This window comes from Amblyomma maculatum, chromosome 6, assembly GCF_055883805.1.
Source record: "Amblyomma maculatum isolate TAMU_Amacu chromosome 6, ASM5588380v1, whole genome shotgun sequence".
NCBI lineage: Eukaryota > Metazoa > Arthropoda > Arachnida > Ixodida > Ixodidae > Amblyomma > Amblyomma maculatum.
The window spans coordinates 87,234,434-87,253,373 of NC_139349.1; the positions used below are offsets into that span (position 1 = coordinate 87,234,434).

The window sequence follows — 18,940 nt, forward strand, 5'->3', positions numbered from 1 at the left end:
AACGAACTTAGATTTTGATACAAATTGGCCAAAACCGATTTTCTAGGGTGGGTGGGAAAAATTTGGAGGTGGCCCGGACTAAGTTGGCAGGTCACCATCGCGGGCACCCGTTCTGCCCCAAAGGGTCTGAGGAGAAATTTGTGGGATGGGTGGGCCGAATTTAGGGTGGCCCGGGTCCAATTTGGAGGTTGCCATCATGTTCGACGTAGTCGAATTAGGTTTAACATCGATTTTGGTCCAAACGGCCGAAGTCAAATTTCTACTATACCGGACTGAGTTTGAATCACCGGCGCGAGATCACTATGCTGTGACTTCATGGAACAGCTTAGCCAGTTAGGGAAATGACACAAGACAGAAATATCGAGATAAGTTCTTAGACCGTTGTGGTGGGCGTAACTAAAAACTTTTAAGCATACTGCTACACTGTGGGTTCTAACATCAGTACAGCACATCATTACTAGCTGTGGATAGGTATCGCCTGGCTCGTTCGGATAGTTTTGTACCAAGGAGCAGCTAACTCATTAAACCAGTAGTTAAACGTTATGAAATAAATAAATAAATATGAACAGAAGAGCTATGCAGCCATCACATTAGATCATGCCAACGAGAATAAATGCTGCAATTAACTATCATAAGGTGTCATGGCCAAAATTATAAAAAGAAAGAGTGAAATTGCTCTGTATTATCGGGTCGTCCATAAGCTTATTCACTATTGCAAGTACACAGGTAACTCGTATCCGCTATGGTCTAATGAGCAAATAGTGCCGATTTACCAACTGCAAAGGATCATGACTGTTCAACCTGTGACCAAGGATTGAACAAATTTGATAGGAACTTATTAGGTCGAACTCAACACCACTCATATTATGAACTGATTGCGAGTCCAGATTCCCATAGGCTGAGATCTGAACATTAGTGTGAACGCACACTCACGACTTAGATCATGACCCGATTGTTAGTCCAGAATCACTCACGGCTCAGATCTGAATGTCAGCCTAAGTGCGCCTGAGTGATTCGTCTCATGAGTGAATCCGCCCACCTATGAATACTGTACTTAAAAAGTCCAGTGTGACATTGCCCTGTGGCTGGATATTCGTAGTCTTTGGTGAACCAGCATGGATTTGAGCCTTTATAACTTGTGTGCGAGACCGATGGGCATTTGCTCTGCTGCCAACGCACGTCAATAAAGGGAAGATTTGAAACAGCAAGAACTGGCTGATTTTGCCGTCAGATCATTGGACAAATTCACACAAAAGAAAGCGCGCCAGACACGGTTGTCTGTCATGAGACGTGAAAACGAGGTCAATCCATATGTCAAGGGAGATCTAGGTTAATAAGCCGCCAGAGCGTGCCGTCGTCCCCGACGCCAAACGCCGCTGCAGAATTTACAACACGGCGTGTTCCGTGCGTTACTGACTGGTTCAAAAACCTCTGCAGCTGCGCTCAGATTTTATGTTCCCCACTACCTTTATCTGTAGTATAGCTTTGCTTATTTAAGTAACTGGATATCTTTACTTGATTATTATTTTTGAAATTCACGTTCGTGCTTTTGTTTCTTTTCTTTACTGTGGCATTGATGCGGTGCCCACTCGCTTCGAGGATGCTGGCCTGTGTATCATCGCCATCGTCCAATGTCACGTAGAAGCGCTTTCGCATGCGATAGTACAGGGAGAGCATGACAAATGTCTTGAATCGGCGAGTGTACTTATCCCTTGGCTGGGGTGTATAAGAGCCGGGAAGCCATCCAGCCGTACACTTGAGCGCTAATTTCCTGGAGCGGATATAGGGCAAAGTGCTCGTGCAGGAATTCGCTGCGAAAAGTCCATACTGAGATGGCGGCTATATTCGGGATTCCAGATTGGGTTATTTTGGTAATTACAATGGTCGTGATCCTTTATATGTGAGTATGAATAGGCCTCCCCTGTCTTTCATTTTTTGTATAATTGTTTCTTGGAAATTTCATATTGCTTCAGGTCCATTGCTTCTATATTAAAATGTGTCAAGCCTTTTATAGATATTGGTGTGGACCATGAGAAATGCTTTTTTTTTACATCCTTTTAACGTCTCGCAATGTAACTTTTCTATTCTCTTACTCTTTTTAGTTTTGCGCGAGAATTTAATTGCTAAATCTGAACTAATACAAGTTATGAGACCATCATTCTTCCTTTGAGGCTCGCAGGTGGACTGTAATTTAATTGGTTCACAGGAAATGAAAGAGCCAGTACCTGTCACACTTTCTCTGTAGACACCTAAGAAATAAAAGGGAGGATGTGGGAGTGAAAAAGGAAAGAGAGAAAGAGGAGCCGTAGAGGACGGATGTGGAAAAATTTCGACAACCTAGGAATCTTTAACGTGCATTGAATTTCACAGCATATGGACGCCTCTTATTTTCGCCTCCATCGAAACGCACCAGCCGGTGGCGAGATCGAACCCGGTAACTCCCGTAGAGTAGTCGGTCGTCTTAACCATTGCGCCATCGCGGCGGGGTGGCCAGCGCTGAACGTCGCTTAAATTCGCCGATGTCACACGCTCGAGCATTCGCGCTGAGCCTTCTGAAGACCATACATGCGTTAGCGTTGGTTTTCTACTGCGCATTACATGAACATGTCATCGTCTGTACAAAGAAATGCAGAAGCGGCAGGTAACGCTAGACCACGACTGCCAACCAGATAACATATGGCACACACTCACACAGGGGAATCGGGCAAGAATTGGGCAACAGGGTAAGATGAAGACGTATACCTAAATTGGTGTATCAAGCCGCAGTCCATGCCGCTTTTGTGTCCTCTCTCCTCTTTCTGATCGCCGCGCTCTAATCTTCACCCACTCCCCTTCTCCTATCCTGTCATATCCCGCCCGACGCACCGTACTCTTCATCCTCTTCCTCTCCGCCACTCTACGCTATTTAGCCTCTCCTCTTCCTTGTTCCTTGTCTACCCTGCCGCTACGTTTGCTTTGCGCATACCTGCAGAGAGGTTTCAGTCGAACTAGTGTCGCCCAATTCGCAAGAGATTTTAAAGCATAATTTATCCGACTCTAATGCATGCCACCGTTACAAAAAGTGTCCACATACGATTGAAGTAGGCCGGCAGGAGTAGTAGTAATAGTATATAATACATTCATTTTGGAAATTGGGTTTTGGGTTATGCGCGGGGTTGGTCAGGTTTTCAGTTCGGGACTTCGTTGCCTGATGCTGCAGCTCGAGCTTTCGCAAGCAAGGTTCTTTGTGCCGCAAGGTCGGAGCTGCGCAGGGCCACCTACCAATCCGCTCACAGGCTGGAAGTAGAACAATTCTGCAGTCAAACGCTGGCGAAACCAATTCGCTATCATTGCTACATTTTGAAGCTGACTAGAATCCAACTATGCGCTGAAAGGCAAGAAAACGTCTCCCGTTGCGAGCACCTGTTTTTATCCCTTCCGATATTGCGCAACGCAAAGAAATTAGTCCCTCGTTGGATTTGGAGTGCACCCTTCCCCAAGTGCGCGGTGCCCTGACGTCTTTCGGCATTGTATGGGGAGCGAGGGAAATAAGTAGGTGCTTTCTCTCACCTCCGCCTTATGTCTAGGTACCGTATACCCTCGTGGCGCATGTGCGTCTTCTTGTGACTTCGCCGCTTTCGCCGCAGGCTAAGAAAGAGAGCGGAGTTCACGTGTATCCTCACAAGTAGAAACAAAATTAGCCATGTGTGCGTGTTTGTCCCCTTTCTTAGAGCTCGGGCCAAGGTTAGGTTCCACGAGTGTCCTTACGTTCTTATTGTTCTTTCCCCAGCCGAGCTTCCCGGTACCGAAATTACTGGAAAGACCAGGGTGTTCCACACGAGAAGTTCTCCCTGTTTTTCGGTCCGCAGATTAAACATATTTTCAAGGTGAGCGAAAACTACCCCTTTGACGCAAAAAAAAAAAAAGAGAGAAAACTTTTCCTGAATAGGCTCTTGCTTTTTCTGCAGCCCTTGCACCTTGCAGATGAAGAGCTTTACAAAAAACACGGACGCCTATTTGGGTAAAGAGGCTTCGCTTTCAATTATACATATAAGGATGAAGCTGTCGTTAGAATCATTCCTCTAACTTTCATGAAACACTTTGGATTTACAAACAGGTCCTTCGAGGATGGGAAACCGGTGCTCTTCGTCGCTGACCCGGAACTAATCAGGATTGCTCTGGTTAAAGATAGCGCGAAGTCACAAAGAAGGGTGAGCGTACTTTTGTCGAATTCCTACGGTTCATACCAGGAGCGTAAGTGAAGGCCACCACTATTTCTGCAATATACTAGTTGAATTACCTAGACAGTTGCAGAACAGTCCTACCAGGGTTGACGGACAAAATTGGCAAACAATATTAACTAGTAAGCTCGTTACCTTATTTTAAATATATTTTTTTACTATAAACGATAGAATTCTGCTTGCAGGTACACGTGCGTAGCTGGCAATTGCTTCAGTTTTTCGAAATTACAAGAACGCGATCCACCGACCATCTACAGGGGAAGTGCCACACGCGACTTTGCCTGTTAAGAGTGCGCTGAGTGGTTCATCGATGTTCCTGACCCAGCCCATGAGGAGAAGACACTCATTGATAACGCACCTTGAGGTTGTCAAAATTCTTTGCGATAGTCGATATCGCGATCCTTTATTATGAGAAAGTCAGACATAGCTAAAACTGCGTCATTCCTTACACCGACGACTTAGGGGAAATTAATACTCCACATGTAGATAAGAGATGTGTGAATGTGTCTTCGATGACGCTACGATGAAAATAACACATTTATCGGTGGCTAGCATTAATCAAGAAATTAGTATTATTGTTGCGTATCCTTCACTGTGATTTTTGCTTTTCAATTTCACGCTGCCGCTTTGCATGTATGGGTACTAGTTAATGTCCTAGATAATTGTAATCGAATTCTTAAAAGCGGCCGAGTATCCTAACCCTGTGAAACGAGCGAGAGTTCCCGCAAGTCATGTGGCCATGGGTGAAATGTTTCTTCATCCATGACGATTAATCAGCAAAGACCAAATAGCTGAGCATTTAATTGTTTATTTGAAGAATAAGATGGCAATTCAAAAGTTGTAGACTCTCTTGAAGAACAGCTAGCGGCAGCGTTTGCTCAAAGGTACCATTTATGAAGCTTTATTTACTGCTCTGCAAAAGCAGCTACCATGTCACCAGGTACTGGGCCGAATTCCACCTATATCACACACACAATTAAAGCGCTACCTTTGAAGCTGGTTTTGGGACGCCTAAGTTGCACCTTTGCCCCATTAAAGGCTTTCCAGTATGGGAGTAGTCTTTTCAGCCCGGCAAAGTTTAACTTTATTTTCTCGGAGTAACTTGGTATAAAAGTTTCAGTCGTCTCGTTTTCAACATACATAAAAAATTAAGTTTTGGAACTTTGTATTCTAAACAAGAAATTAGAAAAATTGCTAATAAGATTTTTTAATAAACCTTGCAGAGCGAAAAAAATATTGAAGGCTACTATACATTAGACGCCGCGGCTGTTTACACCTAGTTGATTTCAATGAGCTGCGCACACGGTGTATTTAAAAGCCTTAGTTAACTTTTTAGTATGTTCGTCATACACATGACAACAGTAAGAAATAAACAATTGGAAGCCTCCGCATGTACCTTTTCGTGCTCTTTCCAGTCACGTCTGGGTCACGCGCTGTCTAGCACATATGTAAAACAAATTCCCAGGACGAGCATCAATCCCACCGTGTTTCTAAGAAGATCATTAAATCTCCAAGAAAAATGGCGACATCCTAGCTTCGTGTTTCAATCTACGCATTTAAAATAAATCGACGGTGTACAAGAAAAAAATGAAAGAAGAAAAAAAAAAAACCTGAGGCTAGAGGGAAAGAGAGCAAGTAAGAAAGAAGTGAGAAAACGAATGAAAGAAAGAATTAGATCAACAAAGAAAGAGAAGGAAAAAGAGAGAAAAAGAACAGATGAAAGAAATTTGGTGGCATGGCGGGTCATGAGAATATCTCTATCTGATGACGAGCGTCTCTACATCCGCTCCCGCCGCGGCGGCTACGTTTCGATATAGAGACGAAGTATGAGGCATTCACGCACTGTTCGTGGCCAGTGCCGCTTAAATAGCTACGGTTGTTCTAAATAATCCGGTGGTATTCATTAGGACATTCCCGATATATATCGAGCCGCATTGGGACCTTATAAACCAAACGAAAGGAAGCCTTCCGAGAAATACGGTTCACTTGCAAGCGATTTTCATTGAAGTGGGTGATTACAGTCAGAGCTTCGCACCTCTTGTGAACGTGCTAAGGATTTTCGTGAACAGGAATATTATGATTTAAATGTACCAGTTTCAACAGATGTGGCCATAACAGAGAAAATTTCTAGAAAAGAGTTTTTCTTGTAAATCTCTGCTTCTCTATTATTCCCGATATACAAGAATACGCTAAAACTATCTACAATTCCTCAAGTTGTTTCATCAAAGGAAGACGTACGAAATGGGCAGGGTCAAAAGCTCCCAGGCCGTATGCAGATTCTGCTTTTGAACGTTATAATCGGGCACTTAATGCACCTATGAAGCCGACAAGATGTTCAGAGGTGACAATGACGCTTCTGCCCCGAGCAGATTCTTGTATTTGGCAGTGTCCTAATTGCTCTGCAATATGACTGAAACGCATATCCTGTTGCCTGAGAACTTACGACCAACACTGTACATCATTTTTCTACACAGATATCTTCCTTTTTAAAGCCTTTGACCGTCTGGCTACAGGTTTGCGTATTACTTTAAAGTTGAAGGATTTCTGTAGGTTTTGAAGCCACTTTTGCATTGCTTCCTTTGTGCCTATGTTTGTGAAAAACCGATGATTTAGCCAGCAATCACGGCCTGATGAATGTCAGAAGCGATATCTTTGCTACAGGAAATGTAACCCAGTACCACAAGCTTACCAGCTAGACGGAATTCCAGGCCCGGAGACGGCGATGCCACGGTTGTCAGCACACTAATTAGTCGCAGCCATTAGGCATATAAGGCGTCTGAGAAGTGACAGTACGGTCAACCGGTAACTTCTTGCAAGGAACACAAAAGTATGTGACCTATTGCAATAAGTGCTTTGAAAAGAAAAGACACTGCGCAAAAAAAAAAAATGGTGTGCATAAATAACACGGAATTAATCTGTAAACCCCTATGGCCACCCTTCATAGGCAATGCTTGATGACATTGACGCTGCAAGTATCTTGGAAGAATGCTGACATTATCTTAATACAAGAAAAGGGGACGCTAAGGACCTGAAAAAAAAAACAAAAAAAAAAAACAGACCAATCGGCTTACTATATTCGTTACGTACGAGGTAATTAAAATTATCGCTTCTAGAGTCTGGGTAATCTTAGACTTCAATCAACCAAAGACTCAAGCTGGTTTTCGGAAACGGTATTGTACCATCGATTATACTCATACTACCAACCAGGTGATGAAAAATGCTGGGAATATAATCAGCCCATAAAAATAGCATTTATTGATTACGAGAAAGCATTTGACTCAGTCGAAACCTCAGCAGCCATTGCTAAATCAGGCTGTAGGTGTGCCATATTTGAAAGTACTGTACTATAGTGTACCGCAACAGTACTGCATAAAGAATGTAATAAAATTCTTATAAATAAAGGCATTAGGCAAAGAGACACAATCTCCCTCCCCAGGTCTCTCCCCCCCCACCACCCGTACAGCTTTCCTAGAGCAAGTGTTCAGAGGCTTGGAACGGGTGGGGCAGTTAGGAAAGGGTTTGTAGACTATCTCAGTAACTGCGATTCACTGACGGCATTGAAACGTTAAGTAATTAAGGGGAAGAATTTCATAGGATCAATAATGACGTTACCACCAGAATAGACAATAATGTAATCAAGGTGATATTCAACAGCATTGAAAGAGAATTCAGTAGTTTAAAACAGGTCGTAAAGCCCTGGAAGCCGTAGGTGAATATATCTACTTAGGACAGGTAGTAACGCAGACTCTAACCACGAAAAGGAAATGAGTGGGAGACTAAGGTTGGGATGCACTGCATGTGGCAGGTACTAGCAGATTATGGCAAGCATCTTATTGGTATCACTCAAGAGGCAGGTATGTAACAGTAGCCTCTTGCTGGCGCTCATTTACGGGGCTGCAACGTAGAACTGAGGACAAGGTGTAAAATTATGTAACTGAAAACCGTAAGAGAAAGGAAGCGTGCAGAGTGGGTGACAGAACTAACTCAAGTTGATGGCATTCTAATCGAAAAAAAAAATGAAATGGGCATGGGCAGGAGATGTAGTGCGATGAAATGATAACCGATGGTCGCAAAGGGTAGCAAATTGGATTCCAAGGGAAGGAAAGCGTAGCAGAGGGTGACAGAAAATTAGGCTAGTAACTTTGCAGGGGTCAACTGGATGCTGCTAGTACAGGACGGGGTTGATTGACAGATTATGGGTGAGGCACTCGCCCTGCAGTGCGTATTATCCGGCTGCTGCTGCTGTTGATGATGCGTAATATGTTCCTAAATGACTCATTCGGTGTTCTACTATATCGACTTCATGACATGCTAAAGCTGGCTTCCGGAAACAAAGACCTAATATATGTGGAGCCTACTTGCACTCCTATCGTATTATTGAATGTTCTATTTGCAAATGCGCAGTTGTTTTTGATCTGGACTTTTTTGTAAGTGAGACAACCGGCGGCCTGGCCATTCATGCTGTAACAACTTTAGCAAACTTCATAGCGTAATATACAGCTATTGAAATATAACTAATCGGTTGATCGAGCACATGAATACATTTAGCGGGAAAGCATTTACAGAAATATTCAGAAGAACAAAATTTCCTTGCAGATATTCAAGTACGACGACCCGCTGTTGGCCAACATGATGCTTAACGCTGAATCTAAACAATGGAAGAAGCTTAGAACTGCGTCAACGGCAGCATTCACATCAGGAAAATTGCGAAAGGTAAGCCGTATCTGCTATTTAACGTAAGTGAACGGTTACTTACCTGTTTTCCATAATATTCGTGCTTTATACTTAGTTATTAAAACTTTGAACGGATTATCTGATTTACAGAGTTCCGCAAATGTTCCCTTGTGGAACTATGTAAGCCAGCTTCTCTGCAGGGTTTGTTTTCAAATCAAAAGGCCTCTTTAACAGAGGACACGTGCAGCGTTTATTGAAAAAAAAAAATGAAAGAAGCACGCTCCTCCATGGCGCAATTACAATTTCGAGTCGCGGGTGTTTCGCAGGGAGGAGCGTGACGAATCGGCCGAACCTAGTCACTCTCTAGAGCAAGGCGCTGGACAATCCCTCACCATTCAGCCTCTGTTTTACATATAAAGAGATGGCATTCGAACATGATACCCTTCCAACACCTCCACCAGAGGCATCTTGCAGTCAACAGGGGACATTTCTGAGTGTACTTAGGAGGGCTCCCCTCTGCTCGCTGCTTCAAATAATGCGATTGGCGTCTGGGAACGAGACCGTTTGGGTGGAAAACAAGCTTGCAGAGAAGCGGACTTACAGATTTCCGCCAAGTGGTCCAGTGGTCCATTTACCACTCCCGCAACCGTACTGCGCTGTTGTTTGGTCGTATTGCTGTTTATTCAGTGTGCCGTTTCTTCCCTGTGCCGCTTTGCCAGTACGTTGTTTTGATTCTGCGCCGATGTTCCTATATGCTGTTTTCACGCATGGTGTTCTATCACCATGCTGTTTTTTCTTCCCTCTGCAGTTTGTTTCATTACGCTGTTTTTAGGTATCACCTTGCGACGGGAAGACTTTGTTGCCAGTGCTTCTCTGCTTACAAGTTTTATTTGCATTTCTTATTTTGAGTTTATTTTTTATTACTGTTACCTCAACATCAAATTTTTCGAAAAATGTTTTCACCAACACGAACTTGTAATTCGTAAGTGATATATTCTACAGATTAAGTTCAGGTAATGTATTCATTTCTTGTACCTGCACTGAGCCCTGGCCAATTCCCCACTTTTGGAATGGGCGTGTGTACAGAGGAGAAAAGAAGAAGTAGAGGTAATGCGCTTACCGTCACTTGCCGGTAGGGTGGGAGATTGAGAAGGGCAGCTAAGAGGCACTGATCTCATTGACGAAATGGCGTGCAATATTCACCATCCCATGTCCTTGAATGACCTTTCACTCAGTAGCATGCCTTCGACTGATTATGACAGAGTTTACTGCAAGTCACGTCAATAAAGACGCCTTCCAAACATTTTTTGCACCTTGCTAGCAAAATGGGAAGCATAAAACCTGCCACGAATGCTTCGTTGACTCTTTATGGCAGTCCGCGGCAATTAAATTAGCATCCGCCTAGACAGTGCGACTGTGCGGTATAAGGCTGGAATGTTTTCCAGTCACCATATCACACATTTCAATTGACTGCATCTGTCTGGAGGAGTGATATACGGCAATATATGTTTTATTTTAAACACGATTTAAAATGCTTCTTAGACTGAGGCCATGCATATTCGAGGTGACGATTCGCCATGTTCACTAGCGGGCTTAATTCGCTTAGCGCGTGGCCTATAAATGCAAATAAATCCTCAATGCATAGTTCGTTCTGCTTACAGATGCAAGGCACCGTTGATATGTGCGCTGTGCAGTTGGTCGAGCGGCTCAAGGAAGCGGCCATGCGCTCAGAAGACACCGACACCAGGGGGTAAAAGTGACTGTTCTCATTTTAGAAAACATTTAAATGTCGTTTACTTACTGCTCGACTTTTGGCGTGCTTACTAATGCAAACAAAAGGCCCATAACTTAACAGGTAATTATTTAGTCTCATCCAGCCACCTGTAAGGTAAAATGTTCATTGGTTATCAGGTGCGGCGTAATTTAAACCCAGAAACTAACCCTACTTGGAGTTGTAAGGCGCTAATAGCGAGCGAAAAGGTTTTTGGACAGTGCCCTTCACTGCGCAGTCTGTGATGGCCTCGCCGGCGGCTAGTGGGAAGGTGAAGGAAAGAGTACAATGTTATCTGCTGGGATTACTAGCCTTGCGAAGAATACCTGCAGGTAATTGAGAGCCTAAGAGCATTTTCGCGCTTTTTTTCAAGAGTGCGCTTTTGTGGTCTTATTTTCTTATTTAAGAAACTAGAAAGTTTTCTTTTATTACATCACGAAAAAAGTACCCTATAGGTCCCAATCTTTGCTCAAAGAGCACTAGGAGGAAGATATTACATTTTTGTTAGTATTCCAACAGAGCATAGTTTTCATGGCTACATAAACAAAATGAGAAACAAAGAACGAATTCGTTCGCTGGATGATAAAATGAGCTCTCAGCCGAAATTATGCAGCCTAACCGACCCTGTGTTTAATGAATCAATTAAGAAAACTTATGATATTATGTAAAATAAACGCAACACTAACAATTTGCCAACAACTGTCACCGCAATACAGAATGCATGGATACACATTTATTTTTGGGATAGAAAGTGCCGCGTTCAGTACCTTGACAGATCGTGTGCCTTGAAAGGGTGAAGTATGCACACACCGAATCATTACTCTCTTAAATGGCAAGTCAAATTCCAACGTCTCCTCTTTTTGTTTCTCGTCTCCAAAGCTACTATGGTTACTTCGCATTTGAGGCCGTCGCAAGGTGTTCCTTCGGGGCCCAGCTTTCACCGAAGTCTGCCGAAGAAGAGACCTTCGTTCGGAGCGCAAGACACGCATTTTTTACGCCTATTACAGCGCGGATTGTGCTCTCAGGTTAGAATGATTTCACTACCATTTCCATGACACCATAGTAATTTAGCTATTCTTTTCATGCTCATATTTGTCAGACTGAGGAAGTGGCTAGGAATTGTTGCTCGCTTTCTGGAAGTCGGTCGAACACTCTCTTCACCCTTTTGTTCAAAAAATTTGCTTACAGTGACGCCAGCTACTGAAGATATGTCGAGTTAAATTTTACATGCTGGCTCCAATTAGAAATCAGTACGTAGTTAGTAGATGGCGTAGCCCTAAATAAGAGCAAAAGTTAATAAACAATTAAATGCAAGAGTGCAGATAACAGCAGTGCGATATGAAAAAATGGTGCCTTGGCAGCAAGCGAGTCGTCTTGCAAAAACTAAGGATTAGTGAATGTCTGATTCTAATTTCGCAACCTTGATTTTATTATTGTTGCTCACGCCCCTTCCCCCTTCCCCGCGCCCTTTTTGTGTGTAGCAATGCCCAATAAACAATTAAAATAAGCATTTTCAATCCAGACGTAGTGTCCGTCGTAAGGCTTGCATTATGCCGCTTATTTAAACTAGCTTATTACGGCGTCCGTTAGGTGTGTGTGAAATGTTTCTGATCGGGGCAGTCTGCTTTAAGTATTTAATATTAATGCAAAGTTGAAAAGAGGAGAGTACATGTGATACAACGTTTTTAGCTAACGTATAGGAAGTATTTCTGTTCAAATTCTGCTGAAGCTTTGTTGAAAAAAAAAAAAAAAAAAGAAACCTTATAGGAAGAATGGTAATAAACGCTCATTACAATGCGCGAGGACAACGTATGTTTCAACTGCCTCAATATTAGTGCAAAAATTGCAACTTGACTCGCCTGCAGTTCGCCTTGTCGGTGACGCAAGCTACTGCTGTTTTCTTAAAAATAATTGGGCCGAAAATCCTTTACTTTGTACTTCAAATGGGTGTAGAACTGTTACAGATGACTGCTGCGGTAGTTATGTGTATGTGGAGCAATTTTTTTTTTTTCAGTCTTATTTCAGAAATTAGGCGAAACTTTCCACAAAGCCCGCTTCAACAAGCCTGCTTTTGAATTCTACAAAGCTGCAACAAGTGAAATGATGAAAAAACGCTCGGAAAGCAATAAGGTAAGCACTATACTGCAACGCCGCCCCGTTGGTGCAGTGGTAAGGCGCCCGGCTACTGTGCCGGAGTACCCGGGTTCGATCCCGCCAAGCGTCTACTCCTGCTGCACTGCTGAAGGCATTGCGCGAATCGCGAATGCATTTTATTGTGGGATATGTTTCTCAGTAAAGCGGTGCGAACGTCCAACATTCATTATATCGCCAGCAAGTTCTGGAGCACCGCCTGCATCCGCTGCAATGTGAAACTGGCTATGTATAGCGACGTTTAGGTTTGGTTTGGTTTGGTTTGTGGGGTTTAACGTCCCAAAGCAACTCAGGCTATGAGAGACGCCGTAGTGGAGGACTCCGGAAATTTCGACCACCTGGGGTTCTTTAACGTGCACTGATATCGCACAGCACACGGGCGCCTCGACGTTTAGGACAGGCGCGAGGAACAGTACAGTTCGCTTCCTGGCGCGCCTGTGGTAGACGCCGTTGCCGAAAGCTCCGCACTTGCGTAGGCATGCCATTGATACCCGAGTACAGCAAGCAGTCACCTATAGACCAGTCTCAAGTTGTACGAGTCAGGCGTGAAATGAAATGAGTAAACTCTGCTTCCCTTTTGCGGAGTCCGATCTGCGGGTCCGTGCCCGCGTACAAAGTAGACACAAGCTTTCTGTTCGGAAAACACGCCGACTGCGGAATCGACGCCAGTTGGAGTGACTATAACATGCGCCAACGAGGACAATGGGAAAGGCGATCGAGTCAAGCGAGCAGAACTTTCCAAGGGTGCACACTCAATACAAGCACGATACAGATACAAACTCCATGAAGATACCTACTCAATACAGACACTGCTCATCGCTCTGCTGACTCTACGTCATAGTTGTTTGATGGCGTCATGTTATTTATCTATGCACACGTCGTTTTCGTCAGAGAAATGTCACTGCCGACGGGTTTTGCAAAACGGGTTCTTAGCCGGGCTTCTAATTGAAATTAAACTAAATATATGTTTGCGGAAATATCCCGGCTTGTAATTGAAATAAACTAAAATATCTTTGCGGAAATGTGACAGGTTGGGATTACTTGGGGAATATCTCTATAAACAGAAAATCAATTGTAATCCTTCCGATGCTTCGAACATTGGCGTCTATACTCCCTCATAAAAGGAAACGGTACTGAACCCCATTTTTCCCGCAGAAAGGACGGAAGCACTTAGTCTAAGCAAAAGTTCTTTTATTTATTTATTCGCGATACTGCCAGTTGATAGTTAAACCTTAGTAGGTATCTGATAGGATATTTACCAAATAGTTAAAGTCTTGATTTTGCTTCTAAAAAATACGGAACCATGACTGGTCGCGATAAAGCTCTGATAAAAGGCAAAGGAAGTTAGGAAGTTTATAAGGAAATACCCTAATGTAAGTGTTTATTAGGAGGACGACGGCAACACGTTTTGCGTTCACAACAAGAGTTTTCAAATTACCTTTTTTTGATGAATTTGGGGCTGTTGCTCATCAGAAAAAGATGCTTCCGTTGCTAGTAAATCTCGGGGTAACCATTTAGTGTTCTTGTGGTAATATTTTGGTGAACTCGTGATAAAGGCCAGGACAGACATCGAGTCGTCGGTGGCATTATTTTCTTTTAAAAAATCAGATCTTCACACCTTGTTCTTCGTGCCTCAAAATAGTTTTGCCACCGTATTCAGGCGCTTTACTTTATGGCTGTTGCCTTGTGTTCGAACTCTAGCGGCAGGAGGATTTTATGCAAATGATGCTGAATGCCCAAGAAATTTCAAAAGAAGGAACGACAAAAGCCAGCCAGGAAAGCCTCAGTCCTGAATTTGAGACTCCTCAACTGATGCCCAAAAATATCAAAAGTGAGTATATTATGTATGATATTTTTTCAATATGTATCAATTGAGTTTAGTCGTTCAGTCGTGTCCGGCGTTTCCTGACCCTATGAACCATATCACGCCACGCTTTCCGGTCTCCCACTATCTTCCTAACATCACATAACTTCATCTGCAGCGCCTCGAGGATGCCATCCAACCATCACGTTCGCTGCCTACCCCTTCAATATGTATAGGGTTTAACACAATTAGAACTTTGTGTTTAAGTAATGCTTTGGATGCAAAGTTATTTACCTGAACTGCTCACAGGCAGCTGTTTAATTGATATCACCTACACACCCTTACAAACATGCGCTCCCCCTTCTCCCTCCCTCCCAACGGCAGACGCACATATTATGAAACGAAAGACAGGTGCCTAAATTCTAAATGTAATCTGCAGCAAGGAGTTTCTCGTCTTTTATCTACACCATATACTGCTAACACGGACAGGGAAAAGCTGTTGGTTTGGAAGGCACAATGTAGAAAGGTGAAAAAAAGAACTCGGGAAGTCTGTTTGTACTGTCAATCAAAAATATCGCATAAGAATGTTTGCATGAGATTTGGAAACAAGGAGTACAAGAAGCATTTGAAAACGAATATCTCAAAGTTGTCACGTGTTAAATATCTGCCAAGTTTTTAAAAAACCTGATTTTAAATCTGATTTGTGGGCCATACTCAGTAATGGCAACTCGATCAGCTGGAACATTCTTGTGTATACGGCTCCTGAAGCGGTACTTGCTGCTATATTCTAGTGAAATAAATTTATGTGAGTAGTTTTTTGAGTGAGGCAAATTTAACAGCCTTGCGTGTTGTCTATAATTTGCAAATTCATTTCGCAAATTATAGACAAATTATAGAGACCGGCAGGTCGGAGCGTGATTGGGTGCCGCCGTGAGTTGTTTCCTTCATTATTCATTGCACTTCGATATGTGCTGAGCTGACGGGGGGGGGGGGGGGGGGGGGGGATGTAGCATCATTTTCGATGGCCGATAAATTCGAGGCTAATAAAGATAGCTTAAACGTTTTTCCGTTGCGGAAACGACCGATATGGGACACCTATTGCTCGTGAGCGTTTTCAAGTTTTAGTTAGTACCATTTCGTACTATGGTAATGTTTAGTAGCCTAGGAAAGGAACAGCAGTTTACGTTTGTTAGCGAAGCACTGGAAGTAGTCGGCGAATATATCTATTTAGGACAGGTAGCAACCGCAGATCCGGATCATGAAAGGGAAATAACAAGGAGAATAAGACTGGGCTGGAGTGCATTTGGCAAGCACTCCCAGATTATGACTAGCAGCTTACCTGTATTGCTCAAGAGGAAAGTATACAACAGTTGCATCTTACCTGTACTTAGTTATGGGACTGAAACGTGGAAGATAAAGAAGAGGGTTTTACCTAAGTTGGGACAGCGCAGAGGGCTGAGGAAAAAAAGAAGGTAGGGATGACGTTAAAAGATCGGAAACGTGCAGAGTGGGTCAGAGAAATACCTCGTCACTGATATTCTAATGAACATCAAGAAGAAGAAATGGGCATGGGCAGGACATATAGCGCGAAGAAAGGATAACTGATTGTCTCTTAGGGCAACAAACTGGATTCCAAGGGAAGGAAAGCGTAGCAGGGGCGGCAGAAAATTAGGTGTGCGTATGAGGTTAATACGTTCGCAGGGGTCAAGTGGATGCAGCTCGCAGAGGCCCGGTTATTTGAACGAAAATGGGAAAGGCCTTCGCTCTGGAGTGGGTATAGTCAGGCCGATGATGATGATGATGATGATGATGATTTTGTGGGCCCTTTAACGCCTCGAGTCAGAGCGCGGACCTGGAGCAAATTGCATTTCGCCTCCACCTAAATTAGCTGCCGCAGTATGGATTCGATTCAGCGGACTTGAACTCTGGAGTCATATGTCAATGCCGTCGAACAACCCAACGCAGCAGGCTGATAACTGAAATAAAATCTTTCGAAAACGGAAACGCATGATGTAGGGTCACAAGGCGCTAACACTGAGCTCGAATGTGTTGTGATTCCAGCACTGCTTGAATCCAAATATGTGCCTAACGTGGTCCTGAGCCAAAGGTTTTAGAATCATTCACGACGAGAACGTCTTTCTAGAGATGTCTTCGAAATATTTTGATTTAGCGCAAAGCATATGCAGACATTTGTATTTGATTCAAGAGTTTCTTAAGGTGCAATGTGTTTCATGTGACGGTGAATATCAACAACTGTCCCAGCTAATTGTAACTAGCTTTTAATATAGTCGGACTGTCCCGGCCTGGTGAAACCAACTCAGGGATGTTGAATTGAGTAGCCTGTCAGTGCACACAGGTGAGTAGCATGTACAGACGTATGGCTGCAGAGTTCATCGGGAACCGAATCATTATCCCCTTCGCTTTCCAGCCGAGCGCACAAACCACGGCTCCTCGCCGCGTTTGTGAGAAAAAGATCGTAATTCTCTTTGTCTAGCTGAAGGATTTGGATTTTTGTATGTGGCTTCCTATTTGTACGGGCCGTCATTACGAAAAAACGAAAAAGGACAGCTGTCCCAGCTAATTGTAACTAGCTTTTAATATAGTCGGACTGTCTCGGCCTGGTGAAACCAACTCAGGGCTGTGGAATTGAGTAGCCTGTCAGTGCCCACAGGTGAGTAGCATGTACAGACGTATGGCTGCAGAGTTCATCGGGAACCGAATCTTTATCCCCTTCGATTTCCAGCCGAGCGCACAAACCACGGCTCCTCGTCGCGTTTGTGAGAAAAAGATCGTAATTCTCTTTGTCTAGCTGAAGGATTTGGATTTTGGTATGTGGCTCCCTATTTGTACGGACCGTCATTACGAAAAAACGAAAAAGAAGGACAGTAGCGGCGACAATTACAGTGCATTTAGTTGGTAATGTTGATAGTAGCGATAGTGATAATAATGATAGTAGCGACGACAATGACGATGCCGTTGGTAAGGATAATAATGGATTTGAATATATGGCTTCCGTGTTTGTAACGGTGGGTCTAGGCGAAAAAAAACAACATTTCAGAAGTGTTTTTGCCGAATTACGTATGCGTCTCGACTCCCTACAGCCTATTATTCTTCGCGGAAATTTCTCTCTCCAACGTCAGTTGTCGCTTTGCTGTTCACACTGTTGCTAATAATTAAGAAGCAGGTAATAAAAAATTGTCGATTAGAATGGCTTTTGCCGTTTCCGCTCTTCAGGAGACGTAAGCGCGCTGCCGTAATATTTTTCCTCCAAGGTAATTAATGAGCAATGAGCTGACTATCTAGTTAATGAGAGAACCTGTTAATACTGCCTCGGGGAATAGAGCATTTATTAATTTAAAACATTTGGCAATGTTCAAAAACAGCTTGCTTCAATGTTTGCACTAAGGGGCCACTTAAATAGCTTAATTTACGGCCTTAAAACGAACCTCCCACGTGACCAAACGCTGGGACATATATTTCGCCCAGAACAGGCGCTTCCAAGCGAAGCGCATTTTATCCTCTGGGATGCTTTTTGCAGTGCTTAAGCGGCAGATCAGATGTGGGGGCTTTAGTATTATTATATGCAACTGTTGTCTCATAAGACCGATATGAAATAAAAGCTATGTAAACGTGTGAAATAAAACGTGTGAAATAAAAGCTTCGTGCGAATGTTATAGTCAGCTGCTTTTGACGACGACCTGAAACTTCTGTTTGGACACTTCGTTCCTAAGGCTAATGTTTAAAAAGTCTCCGTAATTGACCTCTATTATTGATAAATTATAAAGAAGGCAAAATGTTGGTTACTTAATCTAGGCAGCACGAATATCGACCAAGAAGGTAATAAGAAAAGCTGCAGTTTTTATGACTTCCTTGGACTCAACATCTCTTAGCTGGTTCCTGGCCGCTAGACTCAGTATGTCTTTAGATCAAAAGGCAGAAATCCAGGGTTGGTTGGTGCATGATCCAAGGCTAAAAAACAGCGAAACAGAGACGAATGACGAACGAAAGAAGAACGTGCAATAAAACCGACGAACGTGCAATAAAACATGGTTGATTGTCAGCGCCGTGGCCCTCTCTGCTTCGTCTCGGTTAGCGCTTATTTAGCCTCAGGTGTCTGCAGAGAACTGGTTACGTTTAGCGTAAATATACCCTGTATATACTGTGTGTGTGTGTGTGTGTGTGTGTGTGTGTGTGTGTGTGTGTGTGTGTGTGTGTGTGTGTGTGTGTGTGTGTGTGTGTGTGTGTGTGTGTGTGTGTGTGTGTGTGTGTGTGTGTGTGTGTGTGTGTGTGTGTGTGTGTGTGTGTGTGTGTGTGTGTGTG

General features: G+C 43.4%; 1 protein-coding gene across 1 annotated transcript in view; it reads left to right on the top strand.

Annotated features, from left to right (window-relative positions):
• The first annotated feature begins 1,832 nt into the window (after nt 1–1,832).
• Nucleotides 1,833–18,940, top strand: part of LOC146186215 (cytochrome P450 3A24-like) — a 30,979-nt gene continuing 13,871 nt past the window's right edge. The window contains exons 1-9 of the mRNA XM_084607101.1: nt 1,833–1,900; nt 3,770–3,866; nt 3,948–4,000; nt 4,097–4,190; nt 8,817–8,933; nt 10,556–10,644; nt 11,545–11,690; nt 12,680–12,795; nt 14,518–14,647. Of these exons, the coding sequence (XP_084463227.1) occupies nt 1,833–1,900; nt 3,770–3,866; nt 3,948–4,000; nt 4,097–4,190; nt 8,817–8,933; nt 10,556–10,644; nt 11,545–11,690; nt 12,680–12,795; nt 14,518–14,647 (910 nt within the window). The remainder of the gene's footprint in view (nt 1,901–3,769; nt 3,867–3,947; nt 4,001–4,096; nt 4,191–8,816; nt 8,934–10,555; nt 10,645–11,544; nt 11,691–12,679; nt 12,796–14,517; nt 14,648–18,940) is intronic.